At 39.2% G+C, this 23,186-nt stretch overlaps 2 protein-coding genes across 2 annotated transcripts in view; both read right to left on the bottom strand.

Annotated features, from left to right (window-relative positions):
- Positions 1–21,129, bottom strand: part of LOC149210310 (uncharacterized) — a 145,091-nt gene extending 123,962 nt beyond the window's left edge. The window contains exon 1 of the mRNA XM_089396679.1: positions 20,705–21,129. Within this exon, the coding sequence (XP_089252805.1) occupies positions 20,705–20,877 (173 nt within the window). The 5' untranslated portion in view covers positions 20,878–21,129. The remainder of the gene's footprint in view (positions 1–20,704) is intronic.
- LOC149210311 (stress enhanced protein 2, chloroplastic-like) lies at positions 13,318–13,654 on the bottom strand. Its single transcript, XM_089396769.1, has 2 exons — positions 13,564–13,654; positions 13,318–13,461 (listed from the first exon to the last, which is right to left on the bottom strand). The coding sequence occupies exons 1-2, from the start codon at positions 13,651–13,653 to the stop codon at positions 13,318–13,320; spliced, it is 234 nt and encodes a 77-aa protein (XP_089252895.1). The 5' UTR covers position 13,654.
- Positions 21,130–23,186: the final 2,057 nt, after the last annotated feature.

A 23,186-nucleotide genomic window follows, 5' to 3' on the forward strand; every position in this document is an offset into this window, starting at 1 on the left:
GACAACAAGGGGGAAATGCTCCCCAAGATATTTCCCCAGTGCCAAATGAAGGGAAAGGTAAGCTGAATCCTGACTCATCCCAGGTAAAAGTCTCCTCAAATAAGGAAAGCAATAGTTCCGAGGAACACACAGAAAGGAAGGCACCTGTTCTGCTAAAAACCACCAGTGGTAAGTAAGGAGAAGTAGAGCCAGGAGGTATAGATAAGGGCCAACCTACATTCAATCTTCAAAGGGAGCTCGAAAGGGTAAAGATTCATGTCCCCCTGATTGAACTTCTAAAGCAACCTACTTATAAAGCTCAAGTCTCTCAGTTCATGCTTCCATCCACCTCTTCACCTACGCATGATTGTTTAAACCTTCAAGAAGAAAGGCCAATGGTTGTTTTTGGGTCTCATGTGGAAGAACTTGATCCTTCTACTGCACCCTTCTATGTGACCCTAGTAATCCATGACCTCTTATTACATAATTGCATGTTGAACTTCGAAGCCTCGCACAACCTCATGCCCTTAACAGTGATGGAATAGCTTGGCTTGCAAATCACCAGGCCCTACAAGGACCTATACTCCTTTGACACTAAGAGGGTCAAATGCTTGGGAATGATAAAGGACCTAGTGATGAACCTAGCTCAAATCCCTGTGAAGAGTGTAGTAATGGACATAGTGGTGGTCGATATTCCCCCTCAGTTCGGCATGCTCCTATATAGGTCTTGGGTTCCAAGGTGGGGGGCTCTATCAAGTTAGATCTAACTTATGCCACTATCCCCACTTTTGGAGGCAAACAAAGGAGGTTGTGCAAAGGGTATAGATTTGTAAAAAAAGTGACCCCAGCTAAAGGCTCAAAAAACTCCCTAGTGCATGGAAAAGAAAGCGACCTCTCCTGCCTGTTCCTCAAAGAAGATGAGACCATCTTAGAAGAAACATCAATACACCTAACAAGGCAGTTAGAACACCAGCACACAAATGAAAACGAAGTGTGGAAATTATACTTTAACGGAGCAAATTCCAAAGAGGGAAATGGAGCAAGAATATTGTTGGTATCTCCGAAGGGCAGCCTGATACCCCTCTCATTCAAGCTGGAGTTTGAGGCAACCAACAACGTGGCGGAGTATGAAGCATTGCTCCTTGGGCTACAAACAGCAAAGAATATGAATATTGAATGCCTAACGATCTATGGAGACTCTGAGCTGGTTGTAAGGCAGATCAGAAATCAGTGCCAGGCCAAACACCCCAGATTGAGGACTTATCGGAATGAAGTGTGGGATCTAATTGATAACTTCTTCCTGGCCTTTAATATCCAATTTCTGCCCAGAGAAGGAAACATAATGGTTGATTCCCTTGTTGTAGCAGCAAGCAGTTTCAAGCCCCCTCAAAATCCGCTCCTCAGGTATGAGGTGGAGGTCAGATACAAACCCTCTATACCTGATAATGTCAAGCACTGGCAGGTATTCGAGGACGACGAGCAGGTGAAACGATTTATAGAAGTCGTTGGGGAGTTCGCTAACTCAACCATCGACCAAGAAGAGGAAAAAGAGGTTAATCAAGAAACCACTTCCTGGGAAGACACAGTGGCTGGATGCAAAATTCTACAACTAAAAGGGAATACCATTCCTCGCGGACTAGTCCCACTGGAAAGATTATTTAATAAGGACGACATAACCTCCAAACAAATGGCTTCGAAGATGGACGAACAAGTAGAAGAGTGCAATATCGGCTCAGAGGATGAACCCCAGATGGTCAGGCTATCAAAAGGAATCCCCTTGCAATATAAACAAAGGTATTTAAATCTATTCAAAATCTACAAGGATGTTTTTGCTTGGTCTTATGAGGATCTAAAAGCATTTGATACTAACATCATACAGCATAAGATTCCTTTAAAGAGTGGAATAAAACCATGCAAGCAGAAGCTCAGGCATATTAATCCACTCTTACTCCCCTCCATTGAAAAAGAAGTGAGGAAACTTCTACAGGCCAAAATCATAGTGCCTTTAAGGTACTCGGAGTGGGTGGCCAACTTAGTCCCAGTCCGAAAAAAGAATGGAGAAATAAGGCTATGTGTAGATTTTCGGAATCTAAACAGGGCGTCGTTGAAAGACAACTACCCGCTGCCTAAGATGGATTATATATTGCAGAAGGTGGTTGGCTCAGTCAGAATGTCCATGATGGATGGGTTCTTTGGTTACAACCGAATAACAGTCCACCATGATGATCAGAAGAAGACTGCTTTCACCACCCCGTGGGGAACATTCATATATGCTCGCATTCCTTTCGGTCTTATTAATGCAGGGGCCACGTTTCAGAGAGCTATGGATATAGCTTTTGTAGGCGAGCAAGACAAGTTCGTGGTTGTTTATTTGGATGATATCACAATCTTCTCTAAGACTGATGAAGAGCACATCCTCCACTTGAAGCTCACCTTTGAGAAATGCAGGAGGTATGGTCTTTCTTTGAATCCCAAGAAATCTCAGTTCGCCCTGAGTGAGGGGAAGCTACTAGGACACATAGTAGCGCAAGGAGTGAAGATCGACCCTAAATGAGTCGAAGCCATCAGTCATATTCCTCTACCCAGAAATAAGAAATAGGTCCAAGCAAAAAAAGGGGAGAATAAATTTCTTGAGGAGGTTCATACCCAACTATGCAGAAATAGTCAAGGGTATTACAGAGTCCAGACATGCTTAAAAAGGAAAATGAAGTCAAGTGGAGCCCTGCCCCCCGAGATTCTTTTATTATAATTAAAGAAGCTTTGGCTGAAGCCCCGGTACTAGTCAGCCCCGACTATTCAATGCCTTTCTATATCTTTTCTTTTGCTTCTCTGCATACTATTGTCGCAATTCTGCTACAGAAGAATAAAGATGGTTATGAATAGCCCATCGCCTTCTTCAGCCAAGTCCTGAGGGATGTTGAGCTAAAATATAACATCTTGGAGAAACAAGCCTATGCACTAGTCAAGGCTTTGAAGGCATTTCGTATGTATGTGCTACAATCGGAAATCACAGCATTTGTCCCAACGACAGCAGTCAAGGACATCCTGGTGCAAGGAGACAGCGAAGGAAAAAGGGGTAGGTGGATAGCAAAGATACAAGAATATGAGTTAGACATCAAGCCTACTAAGCTCATAAAAGGCCAGGGGTTGGCCAAGGTTTTATCATAATCTAATTGCCAAGCTTTAGGGATAAACCTGATAACAGAGGAAGGCAGACCAGAGGTTCATCAAAACGGGATTAAAACATCCGAGCAGAAGATCTATGCTAAATATGAGGGATCACCTTGGTATAAGAATATCATCCATTATCTCTTATTCTTGAGGTGCCCGTTGGGGCTAGATAAATCCAAATACCGAACGCTGAGATTACAAGCGCAAAAGTATATCATATCAAATGGTCAACTCTACTGGAAGGACCCGGTGGGAATTTCGCTGTTATGTTTGGTAGAGGGCGAAACCCATAAAGTGATTGAGGAATTTCATGGAGGAGTTTGTGGAGGTCATTACAGCTGGAAGACCACAACACACAAAATCCTCAAGGCAGGATTCTACTGGCCTACATTGTTTGAAAATGTTCATTCCCAGGTCAGGTCGTGCCAGAAGTGCCAAATGTTTCCTAAAACGCAAAAACTTTCTCCTCTCCCCCTGATTCCAATGCGTGTGGAAGAACCTTTCAGATAGTAGGGACTAGACTTCATAGGAGAAATAAACCCACCGTCTAGTGGCCAACACAAGTGGATATTAACGGCCACGGATTATTTCACCAAGTGGGTAGAGGCCATCCCAGCCAGAAACGCTACAGACCCAGTGGTAATTAAGTTTATGGAGGAGAACATATTATCTCGCTTTGGTTGTCCTATCAAAATTATCATTGACAATGCTCAAGTCTTCAAATCTGCCAAATTCACCAGCTTCTACCAAAAATTCAATATTATCATCGGGCATTCCACTACCTACTATCCTCAAGGTAATGGCTTGGCTGAGTCCTCAAACAAAATGGTGGTGAGAGTGCTGAAGAAGACCATCACCGAGAATCAGAGGAACTGGGACTCCCAACTAAAGTTTGCCCTGTGGGCTAATCAAGTAACCCCTAAACGATCCACTGGAAAATCGCCATTCGAGCTAGTGTATGGTAAGGCTACAGTATTCTCAATCCAATTAGCAATGCCAGTGGCGAAGTTATTACAAGAAGCTGAGGAAGAGCCAAGTGCCTTGACACGAAGGTCAAACATCATGAAAACAGAGAACAGGTGGGGCCAAATTGTCAAATTACCAACAGAAGATGAAATCCTTATTTGACAAGAAGGCTAAGGATCGACCTCTTCAACCAGGAGATTTAGTTCTTCGATGGGACGTCCGACGAGAAGAAAAAGGCAAACACGGAAAATTCGATCCATTATGGTTTGGCCCTTTCAATATTGCAGAAGAGGGAGGAAATAACACGTACCTACTTGAAAATCTGGATGGTGAATCATTGGAACTGTCGGTAAATGGTCAGTTCCTCAAACTCTATTTCCAAAACTAGAGGTACCTGTCTTGCACTCATTGTAAATACCGGTGTGTGTATTGTAATAATTAGATGAAATTTCCAGTTTCTATTGAAAATTCCACTTTCACAAAACTATTGTTTGTTTAGAAAAGACTCCATGCCCAAAGGAGAAGTTCACAATTTGCAGGTTCTCAACACCTTGTGAGCAAGGCACTGTCCCCAGGTAGAGATAATGTTGTCACCTTCTGAAAACAAAGTTCTAGTTGTACAAAGAGTACCAAAGAACAGAGAAGTTTGCAGCCATATTCCAAGCCACAGAGGCTCTCAAAGCTAAATCGGACCCTCTCCAATGAAAAGTGCTCGAAATAAGCTTTCCATCGGTAGGTGGAAGTCCAAAAATGGACTCCTGGATCAGAAGTTAGAGTAGATTGAAGATACCCTTTGAAATCCTGAAAACAAAGAAAAAATGGCTAAGGGTCAAGCTCATCGCAAATCGCAATCGAGGCTTTTCTGAAGCAGCGACAGGGGAAAAAGCGAAATCTACGATCGGCTGATCGCGAATATCGCACATCGCAAATCGGCGGGTGGAGGTCCCACATGTTGGACTTCCCACAATATCGAAGGTCTTGCAATATCGGCAACTAGCGATTCTGGACGGGACTAGGGTTAAAAGATTGCGAAGTGGAAAAGTCCCCATATAGTGTAAAGTCGTCGGGAGGGGCCGAAAACCAGTTAACAAAGGATTGCAGCGAAAAACCAAGTGCCAAGCACTAAAGGGGCCAATCACACATATCAGCAATCGCGCAAAGCAGGGTCCCTCCTCCGCCGAAGTCCCTCTCGACCTGCAATTCCGATAGGCAAGACCTCGCCCGGATGCGATATTTTATGCATCCTACTTTCTTGAAGTCTCACGTCCGGACAATCGGCAGGCTCTATGTAATATGGTAGGAAAGCCCTCTCCTATACTCCAATTGCGATATCCCAAGTGGGCCCAATCACACAGATCAGCGATCGCAAGTGTCAAGAGGAGTTTGAAGGCCCTAGCGCCCGAGGACTAAGCACCTGGTCATAGCCCCCGGTCACATGAAGCAAAAGGGGCTAAAATGGATTGAAAGGCCCCATCCTGTAAAGACTGTTAAATGGAAAACCTCGATGTAATAACTTTGCGACCAGGTAGTGCAAAACTTTAAAGGCGTGGTGGGTCGGCAGCTGTGGCATTTAGGAAAGGAGATGGAGCATTCAAACTCAGCACGGACTGACCCAGAAAGACCCCTTGTGACACAAAACCAGGGTCGATGCTGACAGAAGTAAACGAAGACTTGGAAGCTCGAGAGGACTTGATTATTCAGCATGGTGCCCCATACAGGGGGAAGACAAAGTACTACCCAGGCGACCTCTGCTTATGTACTATGGCATTAAAATGATAGATGATCAATCCCAGTTTTGAAGAACTAACGATCTGAGCAGTAAAGGCAGAAGCGATGGGAACTGGTCGAGTGATACAAGAAACCAGACCGTGGGCAAGCAACAACCTGAAGCAAAGGCGATCACAGGGATGGGCATGGAGATATTTTGTTGCCGTGTTCATCTGCTCGATTGACCCGCTTTTTGTAATCATGTAATGTGTCAATCATTTAATGAGGTAATCATTTAATCAGGCAATTAATCTTTTGCAATGTGTTTGGGCCACAAAGCCATCCCTGGACGAGACCGCTAGTCGATCTGACAATTGAGACTCGGCTAAAGATATTTTGTTGTAATCAATGTTCAGCGATCCCCTCTCCAGATAAATAGGGGGAAGCAACACTTTACAAAGGTTCAGCAATCCTAAAGAAAAGGCTACATGTTATTTTTAGACTATATCACTGTATGATATGCATCTTTCGGAACATAAAGAAAATGGTGGTGATTCCCCCTTCGAGTACTACAGTATGTTCTCCCTTTGTTAAAATCCATTATGATCATGTTTCTTCTTTGAATTCATGTAATCATAGTTGTTAGAAATATTTCAAACTTCCGCACAGATTCATTTGTATCGACTTGTTAATGCATATGCCTGTATGGATTATTGAAATTATATCTTTAAAATTGCGCTCCATGAAACATAGCACCCAGCCTCTCTTCTGTCCATTATATCCACCTTTAACTCAGATAAGTGTAGAAATTCTTGATGCTTCGAGCTCTGTGTTAAGTATAGAATTCTTGATGCTTCAAGCTCTATGTGATGAGTTACTCCTCCTTATCCTCTCTCATTGCTCTGTCAAAGCTTATTAAACTGTAGGTCCTTGAACTACTCAGCCTCCACTATTTTATGCATATATTTCTGTGAGTTGTATATGTGAAGAAGTACCAAAAATACATGGCTTACGCCTTTAGATGAATGAACCAACCCATGTTGTTTATATATATATGTGTGTGTGTGTGTGTGTGATGTCTCCTATTTCCTGAGAATCATACAAGACACACAGACTCTAGATGTGCCCAGGCACTGGTCTTGTAAGTAATCCGAGGTTGTCTCTAGGAGCGACAACACTTGGCATGAAGGCCTAGATGGTATCTATATCCAATTGGGTTGATACCATGGTTGTAGCCTAATCGTACCTATAGTGGCAAGTTTCCTTGATGACAACTAAGTCCTTGTTGGGAGGATACCTTGGCAATTAGGGTATCCCTAGCATTATGTATGTTGTTGTACTCTTCTTGGAACATTTCAAATTGAGGTCAACCTTGTACCGGTTGAACAATTATGAATATCTCCCTAGTTAAGAGGGAGTGTTGAGAAATGTAACTAGTATCGGTCTACATAATTGTATTTGGGTCATGATATAATATATTTGTCAAAAGGAAAGAAAAAAAAAAAAATATTGTAAAAGAAAAATTATTTATAAGCTTGGGTTTCATGCTTTAGTTATTTTTTTCTAGGTCAAAGCACCCATTGTGTGCTTCTAGGGTTTATGTCGTGAGTCATTGTCCATGTCATCTTGTCCTAGACCCTTCTTGGGCTCATTGTGTAAAAGAAATAAAATTATTTTATGTAATTTGGTCATGCAATACTCCTCCACCAAGTCGGCCTGCCCTTCTCTTCATGTCGGCCTAATAGAGGAGCTTCAAACCACTATAAATAGCTGAGCATTCGACCTATTGAGAGATCATTCATTCATGGAATTCGATCTGAAACACACAAGTGAAGAAGAGTGCGAAGAACCAAAAGGAAGAAGGAGAATCATCAACGAAGAAGAGGAGACACATATCAAAGGAAGCCGAAATATCTATCATTTTCTGTCACACATGCAAGAGATCTGAAGTATTGTACGGCCGAAGGTACAGGATGGAGAGTCGAGACAATGGACCGAAAATTGCAGAAGTAGAAGAGAGGGCCGAGACCCTAGTTGACATGATTTTAGATGTTTTCCTTGACTTCATTCTGGAAGTTTGACTTATCTTCATGGGAAGCTGACTTGGTGGATTGGAGAAGGTCATTTGTCTTGGTCTTAGGTCTTGGTTGTCTCATTTGATTTGGTTCATGAAAGAAGAGAAGAAGTTTTTGGGTTTTCCCCTAGAAGAGGGGTTTTTGCCCTGGCTGAGAGCCTACATCTTGTGTCCTTGATCTTCATGTTTATGGTTTTGATAGTTGCTTGATGATTAGAAGTTAAAGAAGACATAAAGAAGTTAATAAGAATTTAAGAAAATCACAAGTAATTATCAAAGATAAGAAAATCTTTCTGCCTTTATGATTTTCTAACAGGAAGATGAACCCAAAGATCATAAACCATGTATTTATATCTGTATCAGTTTAATGAAAAGCATTTCACACTTATCCCAATTTGTGCATTCCAACACGGAAACATGAATACAAGTCTTTAAACAGCAGTCTAAAAAGGGAACTCTTCTGTATCAATATTGCAATCTTAACCCTGCAATGAACAGTTTTAAACAAAAACAATATCTCTCATCTGATATCGTTGGTTAACTTCAGAACTTCAATGCCTCCTAGTAATTCTGAATACTGGAGAAAGAAAACACATTTATCAAGCAGGTAGACTTGAAGCAAAGTACAGACAACGGATAAAGAAATGAAGTTGAAGTCAAAGAGAAGAAAAAGATTCCAGTAAGGGAATATAAATGAGAAGTAGAATAAATGAAATATATAAAGAAGAGTGGTTAGAATAAGAACCAAAAATAACTGCACATTCAGTGACTAGTAGATAAAAAGAGTGATAAAACAGTATCAAAGAGAAACCCTCTGAACTGAAATAATGGCTCTAGCCTCTGATTATTTAGGTTGGAACCCAAAAGTCATAATAGGAGCTATAACTGCTGTTACCGCTAAAGGAATCCACAGTGTCTAAACACAAATCTTGTAAGTGCTTTCCATGAATAAAGACAGTTAAGGTCAGGCTTGATAAGATGAGCTCATGTTGCATTGCCTTCTAATTTTAAATGGTTGTCTTCTGCACATTTCTCAGTACTAGTTAAATAATAAAGACCAGATAAAGATTCACAAGCATTGCCTGCACTGGCATTATTTCTCTACCTTGTTGTGCTTTAGGCTGAGCAGGAGCGATTCCAGGCAAAGTACAGGCAACGGATAAAGAAACGAAGTTGAAGTCAAAAAGAAGAAAAAGATTCCAGCAAGGGAATATAAATGAGAAGTAGAACAAATGAAAAATATAAAGAAGAATGGTTAGAATAAGAACCAAAAAGAACTGCACATTCAGTGACTAGTAGATAAAAAGAGTGATAAAACAGTATCAAAGAGAAACCCTCTGAACTGAAATAATGGCTCTAGCCTCTGATTATGTAGGTTGGAACCCAAAAGTCGTAATAGGAGCTATAACTGCTGTTACCGCTAAAGGAATCCACAGTGTCTAAAGTTCACAAATCTTGTAAGTGCTTTCCATTAATAAAGACAGTCAAGGTCAGGCTTGATAAGATGAGCTCATGTTGCATTGCCTTCTAATTTCAAACGGTTGTCTTCTGCACATTTCTCAGTACTAGTTAAATAATAAAGACCAGATAAAGATTCACAAGCATTGCCTGCACTGGCATTATTTCTCTACCTTGCTGTACTTTAGGCTGAGCAGGAGCGATTCCAGGATGCTAAATTGCGTTTTCAAGTGCTCATAGGAATTTGGTAAAGGAACAGAAAACTTTGGTGTCTTAAACAGCTTTGGAATTCTAGCATTTCATTTTTTATGTCTCAAAGTTTCTGACCAAAAACTCCTGGTCCATCATCAGGATTTGGTGGTTGCATTTGATATCTGGCAGTTGAATTAAGAATACTCAATCATGTGTGTGGATGTGTGTGCACACATTCAGTCTGCATGTTTCTGTTTCACCAGTATCGAGTTTGCTGTACATGGTCCTCCAAATTAATATATTATGTTTCCTTCATTTCAAATCCATGAGAGTTTCCAACAATCTTTGGTTTGCCTCTAGCAATTAATCATGCTTAAAACCATATTTATTAGATAGTTCAAATATGTATGCCACCTAAGTCATTAGTATAGTATTAAGTTGGTTATATATAAACCCAGGTTAAAATGCATGCCAATTAAGGTGACTAATTAGCATAACTTTAAGTTGTTTATGTATATAAAGAAAGTGTGAACTAAAAGACTAATTAGAAAGGATATACCTTGAAAGACACGTGTGATAATGAAAGCAATAGATTGGCAAACAATAGGAGACTCAACCAATGTATAACCAACCTCCAAGCGTCACTGATTTTAAGTCCATCTCTATTCATGGTGGGGGCATCTTCTATTAAAAAAAGGCAAGGAAAAAAGGATTCAACATAAAACGATACCATAATGTTGCTGGACATTGTGTGATAATGAAAGCAACAGATTGGCAAACAATAGGAGACTCAACCAATGTATAACCAACCTCCAAGCGTCACTGATTTTAAGTCCATCTCTATTCATGGTGGGGGCATCTTCAATTAAAAAAAGGCAAGGAAAAAAGGATTCAACATAAAACGATACCATAATGTTTCTGGACATTGTGACAAAACCCAGGAATAGCTTTTATGAAATCCAAAGGCCATCGGAGAACAAGCCCCAACATGTAAAAAAAATCATATGACAAAATACAGTTTTCAAGCTCATTAAAGCAAAAACCACGTTCAAGTGTTGAAATAGCCATTTATGCCAAATTTAATGTTCAAATTATACACAGGTCAATGCCTTGAACCTATGGGTGTCTCCTGACTCCTAAGGATCTGAAAACTCAATCGAGATAAACACTAATTTATTCAGAACACAGCAGGGTTGCAGGAGACATGCATGAACATGCTGTGGAGACTGGACTACAACATAAGCCCGCCATGCATTGTTCACTTCTGCTCTTTTGACAAATTAAATGTACTTACAAATACCAAAATTGTTCCCACTCCTTGATAAAATATATCCAAATTATGACATCATGCCTTCAGGTAAAGGAATTACTGAAGGTCAAGGTTAAAGTGGTAGAAGAAAGTAAGAACCAAAAATGGTGAGTATTCATTACACGGTCTTGACTCTTGAAGTTTATATGTCAGGACCTGTGCATTCGTCTTGACAATACAGGTGCATGTATCCAGGACAGCTACAATATAGATCTGGTGGTTTACTGATATGTCTCAGTTTCAATTTTGAAGATTGTTGTCTGCTGGCACTTTCTTTATGGGTTCTGAGAGCTCCAACCAAGGTTACTTGGGAGCGGTAGCAGGAGGGGACATTTTCAAAAGCTTCCAGTTCGGGAGCGAATTTTTATATAATATATAATTTTATATATTTTGATGCATATATGTCAACAAAAGAATGTAGAATGATGAATTAGATATAAAAAACATAAAAACATAGATTGAACCATATAACATCAATCATCTAGAAGTTATAATCTTCATCAACCACGTCCACAAGTTAGTAACATACAACATATCGAGTCTTATGATTCATAAATCTTAATGTTTCAAGCTTTCAAAATTCAATATATAACATTTATCATCCTTGATCACTAAAGTTGTAACTTGTACTTGTAACCATTATCATTACCAAGTACCAAACGATAACAAAGAATATCTAACATGAAACGAAATGTTTCAACTTTCACAAAGCGTCATATTCATAATTCATTACCAATGAGTTATAAATGCCAACTTCAAACTTAAATTGTCATATATTTTTTACAAAATATCATAATAAATATGAAAGAGTCAATAGTTATAAAAGGTACTAGAAACTAGAAAAGACAAGTAAATCTATTATCTATTGTTTGACCCTCTTGCCACGAGAAATTTCTAATTTCTTGTCTCATGCTTTATTGGGAGTCCCCTCCTGCATAGTCAAATGGCCTTGCTGCTCTTGATTAAATACAAGTTCCATAACCTAGTATCCTAGGTGCTCTTGATTATTGGGAGTCTCCCCCACATAGAGGGCTTGGTGCTACCCTCGTACATGACAAAATCCAACGGTAACATTGCAATCCCCCCAATCCTGAAATCATGAAAAAATAATAAGTCTGCTGGATTTTGAGTGCGATCTAAAATTCTATTTTCTCCATATGAAATCCAATGATGTCGAAACCACTCTCAAACATCCGGAGTCATTTCATGGTAATGTCAAAAATTTAAGTAAAAGTGACATTCTCCACCAAAATTATTCTTAACATTACCATGAACTGCATATCACACCAGGGCCATAGGCTTGAACATTAGCCTGCCCCACTCAAAAATTATTGCTTCCAATCTTCAATAGCTCCCTCTATCACTCCTGAATTGGCAAGGAGCAAAAAAAAATTTAGGAACTGCGCTCGCGAAATTCGCTCCCACAGGGAGCAAATTTCAGGAGCGCACTCCCAGGGTCACTCCCGCCCGGAGCGCGCTCCCAGAATCTCTCCCGCTTGGAGCGCGCTCCTAGATCGCTCCCGCCCGGAGCACGCTCTAAAAAGGCGGGGGGGGGCCGCTCTACCGCAACCTTGGCTCCAACCCATGTAAGAGTGGGGCTGTCATAAGAAATGCTATTTTCCTTGCTTCTATAATTCCAGACTGATTGGTATTCACAATTGTCTTTCATTCGTAGAAACAAATGACCATGATTTAGGTTTCGCAGTAAACCTAGATGACCCTAAATTACTGCCAAGTGTTGACACCTAATCCTCTGCGATTGGGTGAATGTGGAATGTGAACAGTCATCAAGAAGATGAACTGATCAGTCACATTCATGTATATAACAATAGCTACCTAATGAAATAAATGAATCAGTTTTTCTGCAAAGTCTGGAGTTACTCCTGGCCTGACATGGTATCAGAGCCAGCCCTTTTTTTAGCCTTTGTGCCCCTTGTAACTCCTCTGCCTGCCTCTGTCCTGACATGGTATACGTTTTTCGATATTGTATCTGAGTCTGCGCACTCTATCTAGAGACCTGGTGTGAATGCTGAATGCTAGTGTGTGAACGCTGTCATATGCGTTTCCTGTCTATATTCTGTCTGGTTACCTGTCCTGACATGCGTTTTTCAAATCTGCGTTTTATCAGACCTTGGATTTAACGCTGACTCCTATTTGTTATAGTTTCTGCACATTTTCACTCTTTGTTGTCTGTTAGGTTCATGTGAATCTTGGGCTCGGCGAGGTTAAGTCCGGTGGTATATGGATCTAAGAACTGCGTGCTTTCCTACCGGAACAAATCTCTAGGCTAGTCTATCTGGACCATGCTCAAGTCCACCTGCCCGATAGATGTTTGGTTTCCATGTCGCTGCTCCTGAGTGCGTTTTTGCACTTCCAACAAAGAGGTCGTTGCGTTTCTCTGCTGGGGCCGAGTCCTGGAGCTACTCAATGGCGATGCTAGTCCAGCTCCCGAGGTTTGTCGTTAGTATGATTGGGCGTGAAATTTAAATAGAATTTTTTTGCCAATGCAGATTTCCCCAAACTCGCAGATCTTTTGCATATCCATCTTGTGAAACAGAGAGTTTCCCGTCAATAGCTCCACATTGATGGCTGCCGCAAACACAATCTGCAAATCCATGAGAAATTCACAGCATGAGGGCATCCAAACATGCGAATGCTAATAGCTTGACGGAAAATTCGAATCAGAATATCAAGAAGATTTTCTCACCATTGCCAAACGACCCGACAGAATTTCCCAGTCTTTGAATTTGGCTGCATGGTCGATACTGGCGGCGAGAGAATTGAAGAAACTCGGCATTCTGTCATCTCCACTATCAGCGAAAGCTCTGAGAGTACACAAGCGAGGGGGAAACACAACTTTGTCGTCTGCTAATGACAGATAGAAGTCACTCCAACAAGTTACTTTGTCTCAAATTGGATGAATATATTCCAACCTGAATATGCGACTTACGGAGCAGCTATTGCAATGATCGAGAAGGCAACATCGTTTTTAAACTAGTAGTGTTCTAGATATGCCCATGGACCTTTCAATTTGGTATCAATTGTGAATTATTTTGTGAAGTGATCATTGTAAAAACCTCAGATACCAAGGCCGATCCTTATTGTCGTCTGCTAATGACTGCTACTTGCCATATGATGCGACAGAGAAGACATTGTACCGAAAGAAAACTGAACCCGGAGCTTGGCCGCCCAGCACTTTAGTAACATTGTTGTGCTGAAGTTTTTAATGTTGTGCTGAAGTTTTTTTTTTACTGGCTTCAAGGTCTAGAGAATCAAAGGGATTTATGGTGATTTTTTAGTCTCTTCACTGAACTTTAAAATTGATACCGTTGCTGCTCCAACTTTGTAGAGCTCGCGGTGAATGATTGATTATTTCCCACAGAGATTTTTTTGAATACAATTTCACTGTATATCAGCAGAAGTAATTTTTTTACAGAATGCATTCAATCATCTCTATGGTAGGAATAGTTCTCACTGGCAAGGAGAACTATCCTGAATGGTCCCGGATGATAAAACACACCCTCATCTTCAATGAGTTGTGGAAGGGAGTGTGTGTCGGAGAAGGAGACAATGACCGAGTACAGCCTACATCAGACAAAGAGCTCGTCATTTGGGATAACAAGAACAGCAAAGCATATGCATTAATCGCAGCATCTGTAAATGAAGAAGTAAGTCGCCATATTTCATCATATTCAACTGCCTTTGAAGCTTTACAAAAGCTCAAAGAACTCTATGACTCACATTCTGCACTTGAAGTTGTTCAGCTCATGATTAAACTCTTCACTCTTGAACTGAAAAATAATGATCCTCTTGCTCTTGCATCTGAAGTAAAATCCATAATGCATGATATCAAATCCACTAAGGTTGAGCTGGACATCCCTCTTATTGCTTTTCTCAAGGCACTCTATCCTACTTACTCCAATTATCTTGAGTCTTTACAAGCAAATGGAAATCTTAAAGATATAACCTTTGACTCTCTTGTGAAAAAGTTTGCTGAAAGAGAGAAAGCCTTTGGAAAGAAGACAGTCCCTGAATCTTCTGAAGAGACTATTTGCCTTGCTCATAAAGAAAAGCATCCGGCTCAAGATTCTACAAGAGGAAGAGGTGGACGAAGAGGAAGAGGAAGATACTTCAGAGGCAGGGGGGGCAGACATTCTCAAGCAGAAAAAGCAGATCTGCATTGCATTCGCTGCAAACGAAATGGATCACATGATGCTTCTACATGCAAGCTACCATGGGACAAAATTGAGCAGAAAAGAAACCAGCAGAAAGGTAAAACTGATGATACAGACAAAGGTAAAGCACCTGAATCCGCTCACTATATAGAGGCACAATGTAACATTGGAGTAAATGAAGATTTGTTTAATGCTTCACTTGCTTCTTCGAAAAATGATTGGTTGCTTGATTCAGGAGCAACCTGTCATATGACTCATAGGAAAGATTTTTTTGAAGATTTCACTGACAATGTTGATGGAGCAGTATACTTTGCAGATCAGTCAAAAATCAAGCCATCAGGGCTTGGCACAATCAGGCTTAAACTGCCTGGTCTTCCAGACTTTCTTCTAGATCATGTTCTATATCTCCCACAGCTCAAGAGAAACTTGTTGTCCTTGGTCCACATCCGCCAGCAAGGTCACTCCATTCATATGTTTGATGGCAAGCTTGAGGTAAGAAAAGCATCTGACCACTCACTTGTCATGAGGGGAATAGAAGAAGAAAGGCTTCTCAAATTGCAAGGAACCTCTGCTCATGCACAACATTTCTCATATATTTCTCATCATGAAGAAGGTACACTTCCATCAACTTTATTATGGCATGCTAGATTTGGACATTTAAACTATGACAGTCTCCGCTTATTGAAGAAAAATGGTGTTGCTGGTTTGCCTACAATTCCTAGGAAACATAAGCAATGTGATGCGTGCATTCTAAGAAAGCATAGCAAACAGTCTTTTCATGATTCACATTCAAGAGCACATAGGAAGCTTGAACTCATTCATTCAGATTTATGTGGTCCAATGCCTGTTCCTTCTGCAAATGGAAATAAATATATCATGACATTTATTGATGAGTACACCAGAATGTGTTGGGTTTATTTATTGAAGAACAAATCTGATGCTTTTCAAACATTCAAGAATTTTCATAAATGGATTGAAAATGATGCACAATCTCATATTGGGTCTATTCGCACTGATAATGGAAAAGAATATACATCAAATGAATTTGAACACTATCTTCGCCAACATGGGATTAAACATCAAACAACTGTACCTTATAATCCCCAACAGAATGGTGTAGCAGAAAGAATGAATAGAACAATTTTGAATATGGTACGATCCATGCTTTTCTTCAAAAATGTAAAGATAATGTTTTGGGTTGATGTTGTTCTATGTGTTGCATATATAAATAATAGATGTCCATCTAATGCTATAAGAAACAAGACTCCTTATGAATTGTGGTATGGACATGTTCCTTCGGTAAAACATCTCAGGATCTTTGGTTCCACCTGTTATGCTTTGATACCAAAGGTACATAGAAACAAACTTGGTGCTAGAAGTCGTAAGTGTATCTTCCTGGGGTATTCAAACACCTCTAAAGCATACCGCCTCTATGATGAAGTAAATAAAAAGTTTGTTGTATCTAGAGATGTCATTTTTCTGGAATCATCCAAATCTGACAATGTTGTTGAGCGGCAACTTGATCGCTTGGATAGATTCGCAAAAACAAAATCATTTCAAGAATTTGATAATCAGATTCCACATCTTGAAGGGGGGATTCCTATACTAGATCAACATGTGGAATCTTCTTCTGAAGAACAATCTCCCCTGCATAAAACTCCAACAACGGATGATGCTTTAAGTGATGTAATTGATAGAATTGGGAGACTCAATCTTGATTCAGTCCCAACTCAATCAACAGAGCAGCCTGGACCATCTCAGAAAGGTCCCCCAAAGTGGCTGACAAAGACACTTGAAAGTGTTCATCCTGATGAAATTGGAAAAACAGGAACCAGAAATTCAAACCGACAAAATGGAGGTGATGTAGATGACTCTAATTCACCTGTTGATATGGATGTTACTTATGATTGTGAATTGAACTTGTCTACAGATTTTGAACCAACTTCCTTCAAAGAAGCTGCTTCTCATGATGAATGGAAAGAAGCGATGAAAAAGGAGTATGATGCCCTCATAAAGAATGGCACTTGGAAGCTGGTTGATCCTCCATTTGGAACCAAACCAATTGGCTGCAAGTGGGTCTACAAGAACAAATACAAAGCTAATGGCTCACTTGACAAGCACAAAGCTAGGCTTGTGGCAAAAGGTTTTGCACAAAAGGAAGGGGTCGATTATGAGGAAACTTTTGCCCCCACAGCGAAATGGGCCACCATCCGGACACTCTTTGCACTAGCTGCTCAGAACGGATGGAAAGTCCATCAAATGGATGTAAAAACTGCATTCTTGAATGGAGATCTAAAAGAGAATGTTTTTATGTCCCAGCCTGAAGGATTTGCTGTGAAAGGACATGAACATAAAGTATGCAAACTTGTGAATTCCTTGTATGGCCTCAAACAAGCACCACGAGCCTGGTATGAAAAACTAACTGAGCATCTTCTAAACTCAACTTCAATCATTTCGATCTTGATGATGCAACTTTATTTGTCAAAAAAGTTGGCAAAACAGTTGTATATCTTGTGGTATATGTAGATGATCTTTTAATGATAGGGAACAATGAAAGCTATATTGCATCCATAAAGAAAGAATTAGGAAAAAGTTTTGAAATGACTGATTTGGGCTATGTTCATTACTATCTTGGCATTGAATTAACCCAACATCCAAAATCCATATTTCTTTCTCAAAAGAAATACATTGGAGATTTGTTAAACAGATTTGGCATGACAGAGTGCAATCCTCTTTCTACTCCAATGGAACAAAACTTGAAGCTCACATCTATTGAAGGAAAGGAATTTGAGGATGCAACAAAGTATAGACAGCTTGTAGGAAGTCTCATCTACCTCACTACTACCAGACCAGACATTTCATTTACTGTTGGAATCCTCTCCAGGTTCATGCAAAAGCCTTGTGAGGGACATTGGTCTGCTGCAAAAAGAGTTCTAAGGTACTTGAAGGGAACTCAAGACCTTGGAATCAAGTATACACAGGTGGACGACTTCAGCTTGATTGGATACTCTGATTCAGACTTCGATGGAGACAAAGAAACTGGAGTATCTACTTCAGGATATGCTATGAGTCTTGGATCAGGAGCTGTCTCTTGGAGATCACGCAAACAATCAGTTCCAGCAGATTCCACAACAGAAGCAGAATACGTGGCAGCAGCTGAAGTAACGAAAGAAATTGTGTGGCTCGGGAAAATTCTTGAAGATTTGCAGGTAAAACAAGTACAATCAACTCCACTCATGATTGACAACACCTCTGCAATAAAGTTGGCCAAGAACCCAAAGTTCCATGATCGTACAAAGCACATCAATACTAAATATCATCTGATCCGACATCATGTTGAGGCCAAAACAATCCATCTTCGTCATTGTTCCACAAATGAGCAAATTGCAGACATCTTCACCAAAGCGCTTGGAAGAGAAAAGCTTGAAAGATTCAAAACGATGCTTGGAATCACCAACATCCCTTCAGATTAAGGGGGGAATGTTGACACCTAATCCTCTGCGATTGGGTGAATGTGGAATGTGAACAGTCATCAAGAAGATGAACTGATCAGTCACATTCATGTATATAACAATAGCTGCCTAATGAAATAAATGAATCAGTTTTTCTGCAAAGTCTGAAGTTACTCCTGGCCTGACACCAAGGAAACCCCAGTTGTTCGCACACAGAAACATCCAAAAAGCTCAAAGCAACCTGGAATGAAATAAAATCAATGTGCATTACATTCATGTTTGTTACAGGGTTCATTCAGCTACTGAACCAGATTTTAGGAAATAATAATTTACTCAGTGTATGGGAGCGCCAATGGCTTGAAAAAATATTCGATGTTCACCTGTTGAGAACAAGCTTTGTTTCTCCATGAATTAAAAAGGGGAAAAACTAGCCAATGTGAAGACATGCTTGTTTCATGTTGTTTTCGAAGCAGCAGCAATAGCGCTCTACATCTTTTTGTTACCAGGTTCAGTCAGCAACTGAACCAGATTTTAGAAAAAATAATTTACTCGGGCTATGGGAGCGGCAGTGCCAATCGGTTGAGGCAATATTCAATGCCCATCTGTTTAAAATGGACTTTATTTCTTCAAAAATAGCAGAGAGAAAAATTATTGCGACGCAAAGACAAGTTTTTTTCATGGTGTTTTCAAGGCAGCGGTAATAGCACTCTACATCTTCTCTTCCTTCTTTGGTGAAAACTTTGTGATCAACTTTGTCAACACAATTTTAGTAGTTGCTGCTCTCAATGTCTGGGTTTATCAGAATGTTAGCCGAAGGATTCCTGGCTCTTCTGGTGGACATTTTATGTAGCAGCCACAGTTTAGTTGCCACTTGGAATTGTGGCCATAATCAAACTTCATAATTGATTTTCTTTTAGTGGCTAGAATTTAGAAACATCATTGGCTTTGCCAAATGCAAGAAAGTTGAAACAGATTCCATATTTTGCACCTCAGATATTTTATTCACATGTTTAGCAGACAAATACAGTGGAAATAGTATTCTAACATAGCGACTTAGCCATTCATCCATTGGCTTGCAGTCAGTTTATTCAGAAAAACTACGGTATTTTCTATGTTGAATGTCCTCTGGGCCACATAGCCACATTTTGGCAGCATGTTTCCAAATCTTGATGTTTGGGTGACCAAAGTCCCAAACAGATATTTACGGTTTTGTGTCTTGTCACTCAATTTGCGCTCCAGACTTATTTTTGCAATATACATTTTATATTCTGTAAATTGTGATCAATTCAAGCTTCCTGGACAGCTTTTTATTATCTGGCTTTTTTCATTTTAAGTAGATCTGCAAATTACTATGAATGGGGTTTTTATTGTTCATTTCAAAATAATAATAATAATAACAATGTCCCTAGACAAAAAAGGCAACTTATCTGCTTAAATACCCAGATGGCCGGTCAATAGGATCCATATGAATTAAGTAAAGCCTTTTAGTAGAAATCAGATAAGAGAAAAAAAATTCCGACGCTTTTCGAACCAACAAGTAGTTCATCATCAAGACCAGATGAAGAGGCATATCATGGCAAAGGCTTAAATAGAAAGCAATGATCTGCCTCTTCATCTGGTACACTTGTTGCTTCAAAAACATCGGCCAAAAATTTCTCTACCGAAAGACTTTACTTAATCCATTATGGATCACAGAAACCTGAATACAGAATCTTTTCTGGGCAAAAAGAAAATGAAGCACATACCCGTATTAAATAGAATAGCACTCAGAATTTATAGCGAAAGAGACGAGAAGTTCTACGGATTTAGAGAGCAATTCTTTTGCATAGACACGGAAGGAAAGCGTGTCCCTGTACTTGTACAAGACTAGCGTCTTAACCCATTACTCCAGCAGCCAATCTGGTGGCTCACAGGTATGTGGTCTATGTAAATTAAGCCAGCATTGTATTCAAACAATTTTCCCTACTGTTTGATTGAATGGGATTTTCCACGAGTGTTAGGTCGATTTTTTTGCAAAAGTTGCTGTAGTTTAGGTTTTCAATTTGAAGGTATCGGTTTAAACCAGATTTATCGTAAATGAATACAATACTATTGAAAAATTGCAACGCTTCAAAGTGGTTTAGAGTTTTCGTGGTTCTACTAAATTAAACATCTAGTGTTGGAAGATCACAAGGATTCACAGGCTGGAAATGAAATTTTTCAAATACCAAAAAACACTTACTGAGCAAATACTGCCAGCAAATCGCCTTCCGTGAGGTCATATGGGAGACCGCCAACGAAGACATACGCGGACTCTTTGTACTTTGCGTGCCATGAAGCGTCCTCTGAGATCCCGGCGGCCGCTTCCCTGGCGGTTATCTTCTGTATATTCTTTACTTGTGTTAAAGGATTCATGACTTTCCAAGCATCAAAATCCTTGCAGCAAAAATGCTCTGGACTGTAAATTCGTTTCCTTTTGCAGCTGCCTCGTATTTAGAAGGTCAGCGTTAAAAAGTTCGTTTCCTTTCGCAGCTGCCTCAGATTTAGAATCTGAGCACCAAAAATTTTAGCTGAGTGTCAACAAAGACGAACCTTTGGAAGGATTGAGTTAAAGGAAAGAACTCTGAAACGATCTGAGTTGAGAATCAAGATATGAACCATTAACCATTTGTATAATTTAATTGTTTTACGTTTTGATTGTGCATACTTTTCGGATGATTTTGGATATATTTTTTTCTTAATATTGTTTAAAATGTTGTATTATTGAAATTGTAAATTTAAACCAGGTACATTTCACAATTATATTAATATTATAAAAAAAAATATATATATATATATATATATTCAATTGAGTTTAGTTTAAGTGGTTGGAAATAATTTTTGTGATCCTCTTCACCTAAGTTTAAGTTTTATAATAAAATGAAATGATATTTTAACATTCAAGAGACTAAAAATAGTCTATGGGACCATCATTCCCTGCTTTTCACCTTTTGCAATTCAATCATTTTCTTATTCAAATTGATGATGAGTTGGCCCAACCTTCCAACAATCCCCTCGCTAAAAAGAAAATGTCAAGAAACCGATGCTAACATATTCCCATAACTTTCTCTAATGTCTTTGAACGCATCACATTCCAAAATGAAATGTTTTTCCGATTCCACTGCCCCAGACGTGCAAAATGTACACACTCGTTCTTCCCAAGCTTCTTTAGGCCTTTTCCACCGTCCTGTTTCACACTGAAGTTTATGCGAGTTGGTTCTTAATTGAGCAATAAGAACCTTTGCCCTCCACGGAATGTTAGCTCCAATGAACTCTTTTTGTTGTAGATCACACATAGGGTTGAATTCTTCAATGTAGTACTTCTTCTTTCTACCCAACTCTTTTCCCCATACCCGTTTACGAAACTTCTCCATAACAAAATTCTTTAGCTCCTTGCTATATGTGACAGACATTGAGGTAGATATTCCATTTTTGCATGACATGTTGTGGTTCTAGAATAGAGTAATTATGTTGTGCTCTTAACTGAGTTTATATTGTAGCTAACTAGGTGTGTGTGACCTCTCTCTTTTTTGTGATTTCTTTCTTTAGGTGATCCCAATACCAAAAAAAAATTAGTCAATTGAGGTTACCTTGGGTGGTTAGGCGGAACCATTATTATCCTCCACACCTAGGTTCAAATATCTGCTACTGACGTGATGAGCTTTAATGCCTTCATTATTATAGTTGTAATGGCTTTCAAGAGCTTAAGACAAGTACTCTTAAGTGAGTAAGCTTAAGACAAGTACGCTTAAGTAAGTATAATTGTGGGCTTGCTTGGTACCAACACCTCACTTTTGCTTGCATTTAGACTGATAGGAGGTCAATTTCTTTTCTTAATATATATATATATATATATATATATATATGGGTAGTACTTATAGACAAAATTGTGATACAATTTCAAGATTATGATATTTTGTCATTTAAAATACATTTTTGAATGTATAGATAGATTCAGCGCCCTAAAAACCCTCGAGGCACTCGAATTCTACATATTAAACAACTTAAACTCAAGTTTTTAAAAATCTTTGACGAAATTTGATTAAAATTAACTAGAAAAAAATGCATTGAGAAAGGTAATATTATCTACTAGTTAGAATATATATATATATATATATATATAGACAGAAAATCACAATCTTGCTTGAAATTGTATCATGGAATTCAATGAAAAGGTTGTAAGTTTGACTATATATATATATATATATATATATATATATATATATATATATATATATATATTATATTTATGTTTTATAAATAAATTAATATAATAAAGTTGATTATGTAATTAATGATGTCCATGTTATTCCCTCACATAATTAGGGGCACTTATGTTTTTAGTGGGTAGTCTAACTCATAGACAAAATCGTGATACAATTTCAAGATTATGATATTTTGTCATTTAAAATACATTTTTGAATGTATAAATGGATTCAGCGCCCTAAAAAACCCTTTAGGCACTCGAATTCTACAGATTAAACAACTTAGACTCAAGTTTTTAAAAATCTTTGACGAAATTTGATTAAAATTAACCAAAAAAAAAGGCATTGAGAAAGGTAATTGATCCAGGTGGACATTGGTGGCCACCTGCCAAGTTCACTTAGACCCCCACCATTGTTTCTTTCAGCTTTTCAGTTTCCTTAATTGTAGCACTTTTTACTATTTTTCGCAGTTTTTTCGGG

Source organism: Pinus tabuliformis, chromosome 1_2, assembly GCF_031772625.1.
Source record: "Pinus tabuliformis cultivar Carrire ecotype Pingquan chromosome 1_2, CPIR1, whole genome shotgun sequence".
In the NCBI taxonomy this organism is placed as follows: Eukaryota; Viridiplantae; Streptophyta; class Pinopsida; order Pinales; family Pinaceae; genus Pinus; species Pinus tabuliformis.

What these genes read in the sequence shown, in the direction of transcription:
- LOC149210311 (XM_089396769.1), bottom strand. Translation starts at nt 13,653, where the DNA reads ATGCCGAGTTTCTTCAATTCTCTCGCCGCCAGTATCGACCATGCAGCC. An exon ending in TGTCGGGTCGTTTGGCAATG is followed by an intron (nt 13,462 to 13,563) that starts GTGAGAAAATCT and finishes ATGGATTTGCAG; the next exon opens with ATTGTGTTTGCGGCAGCCAT.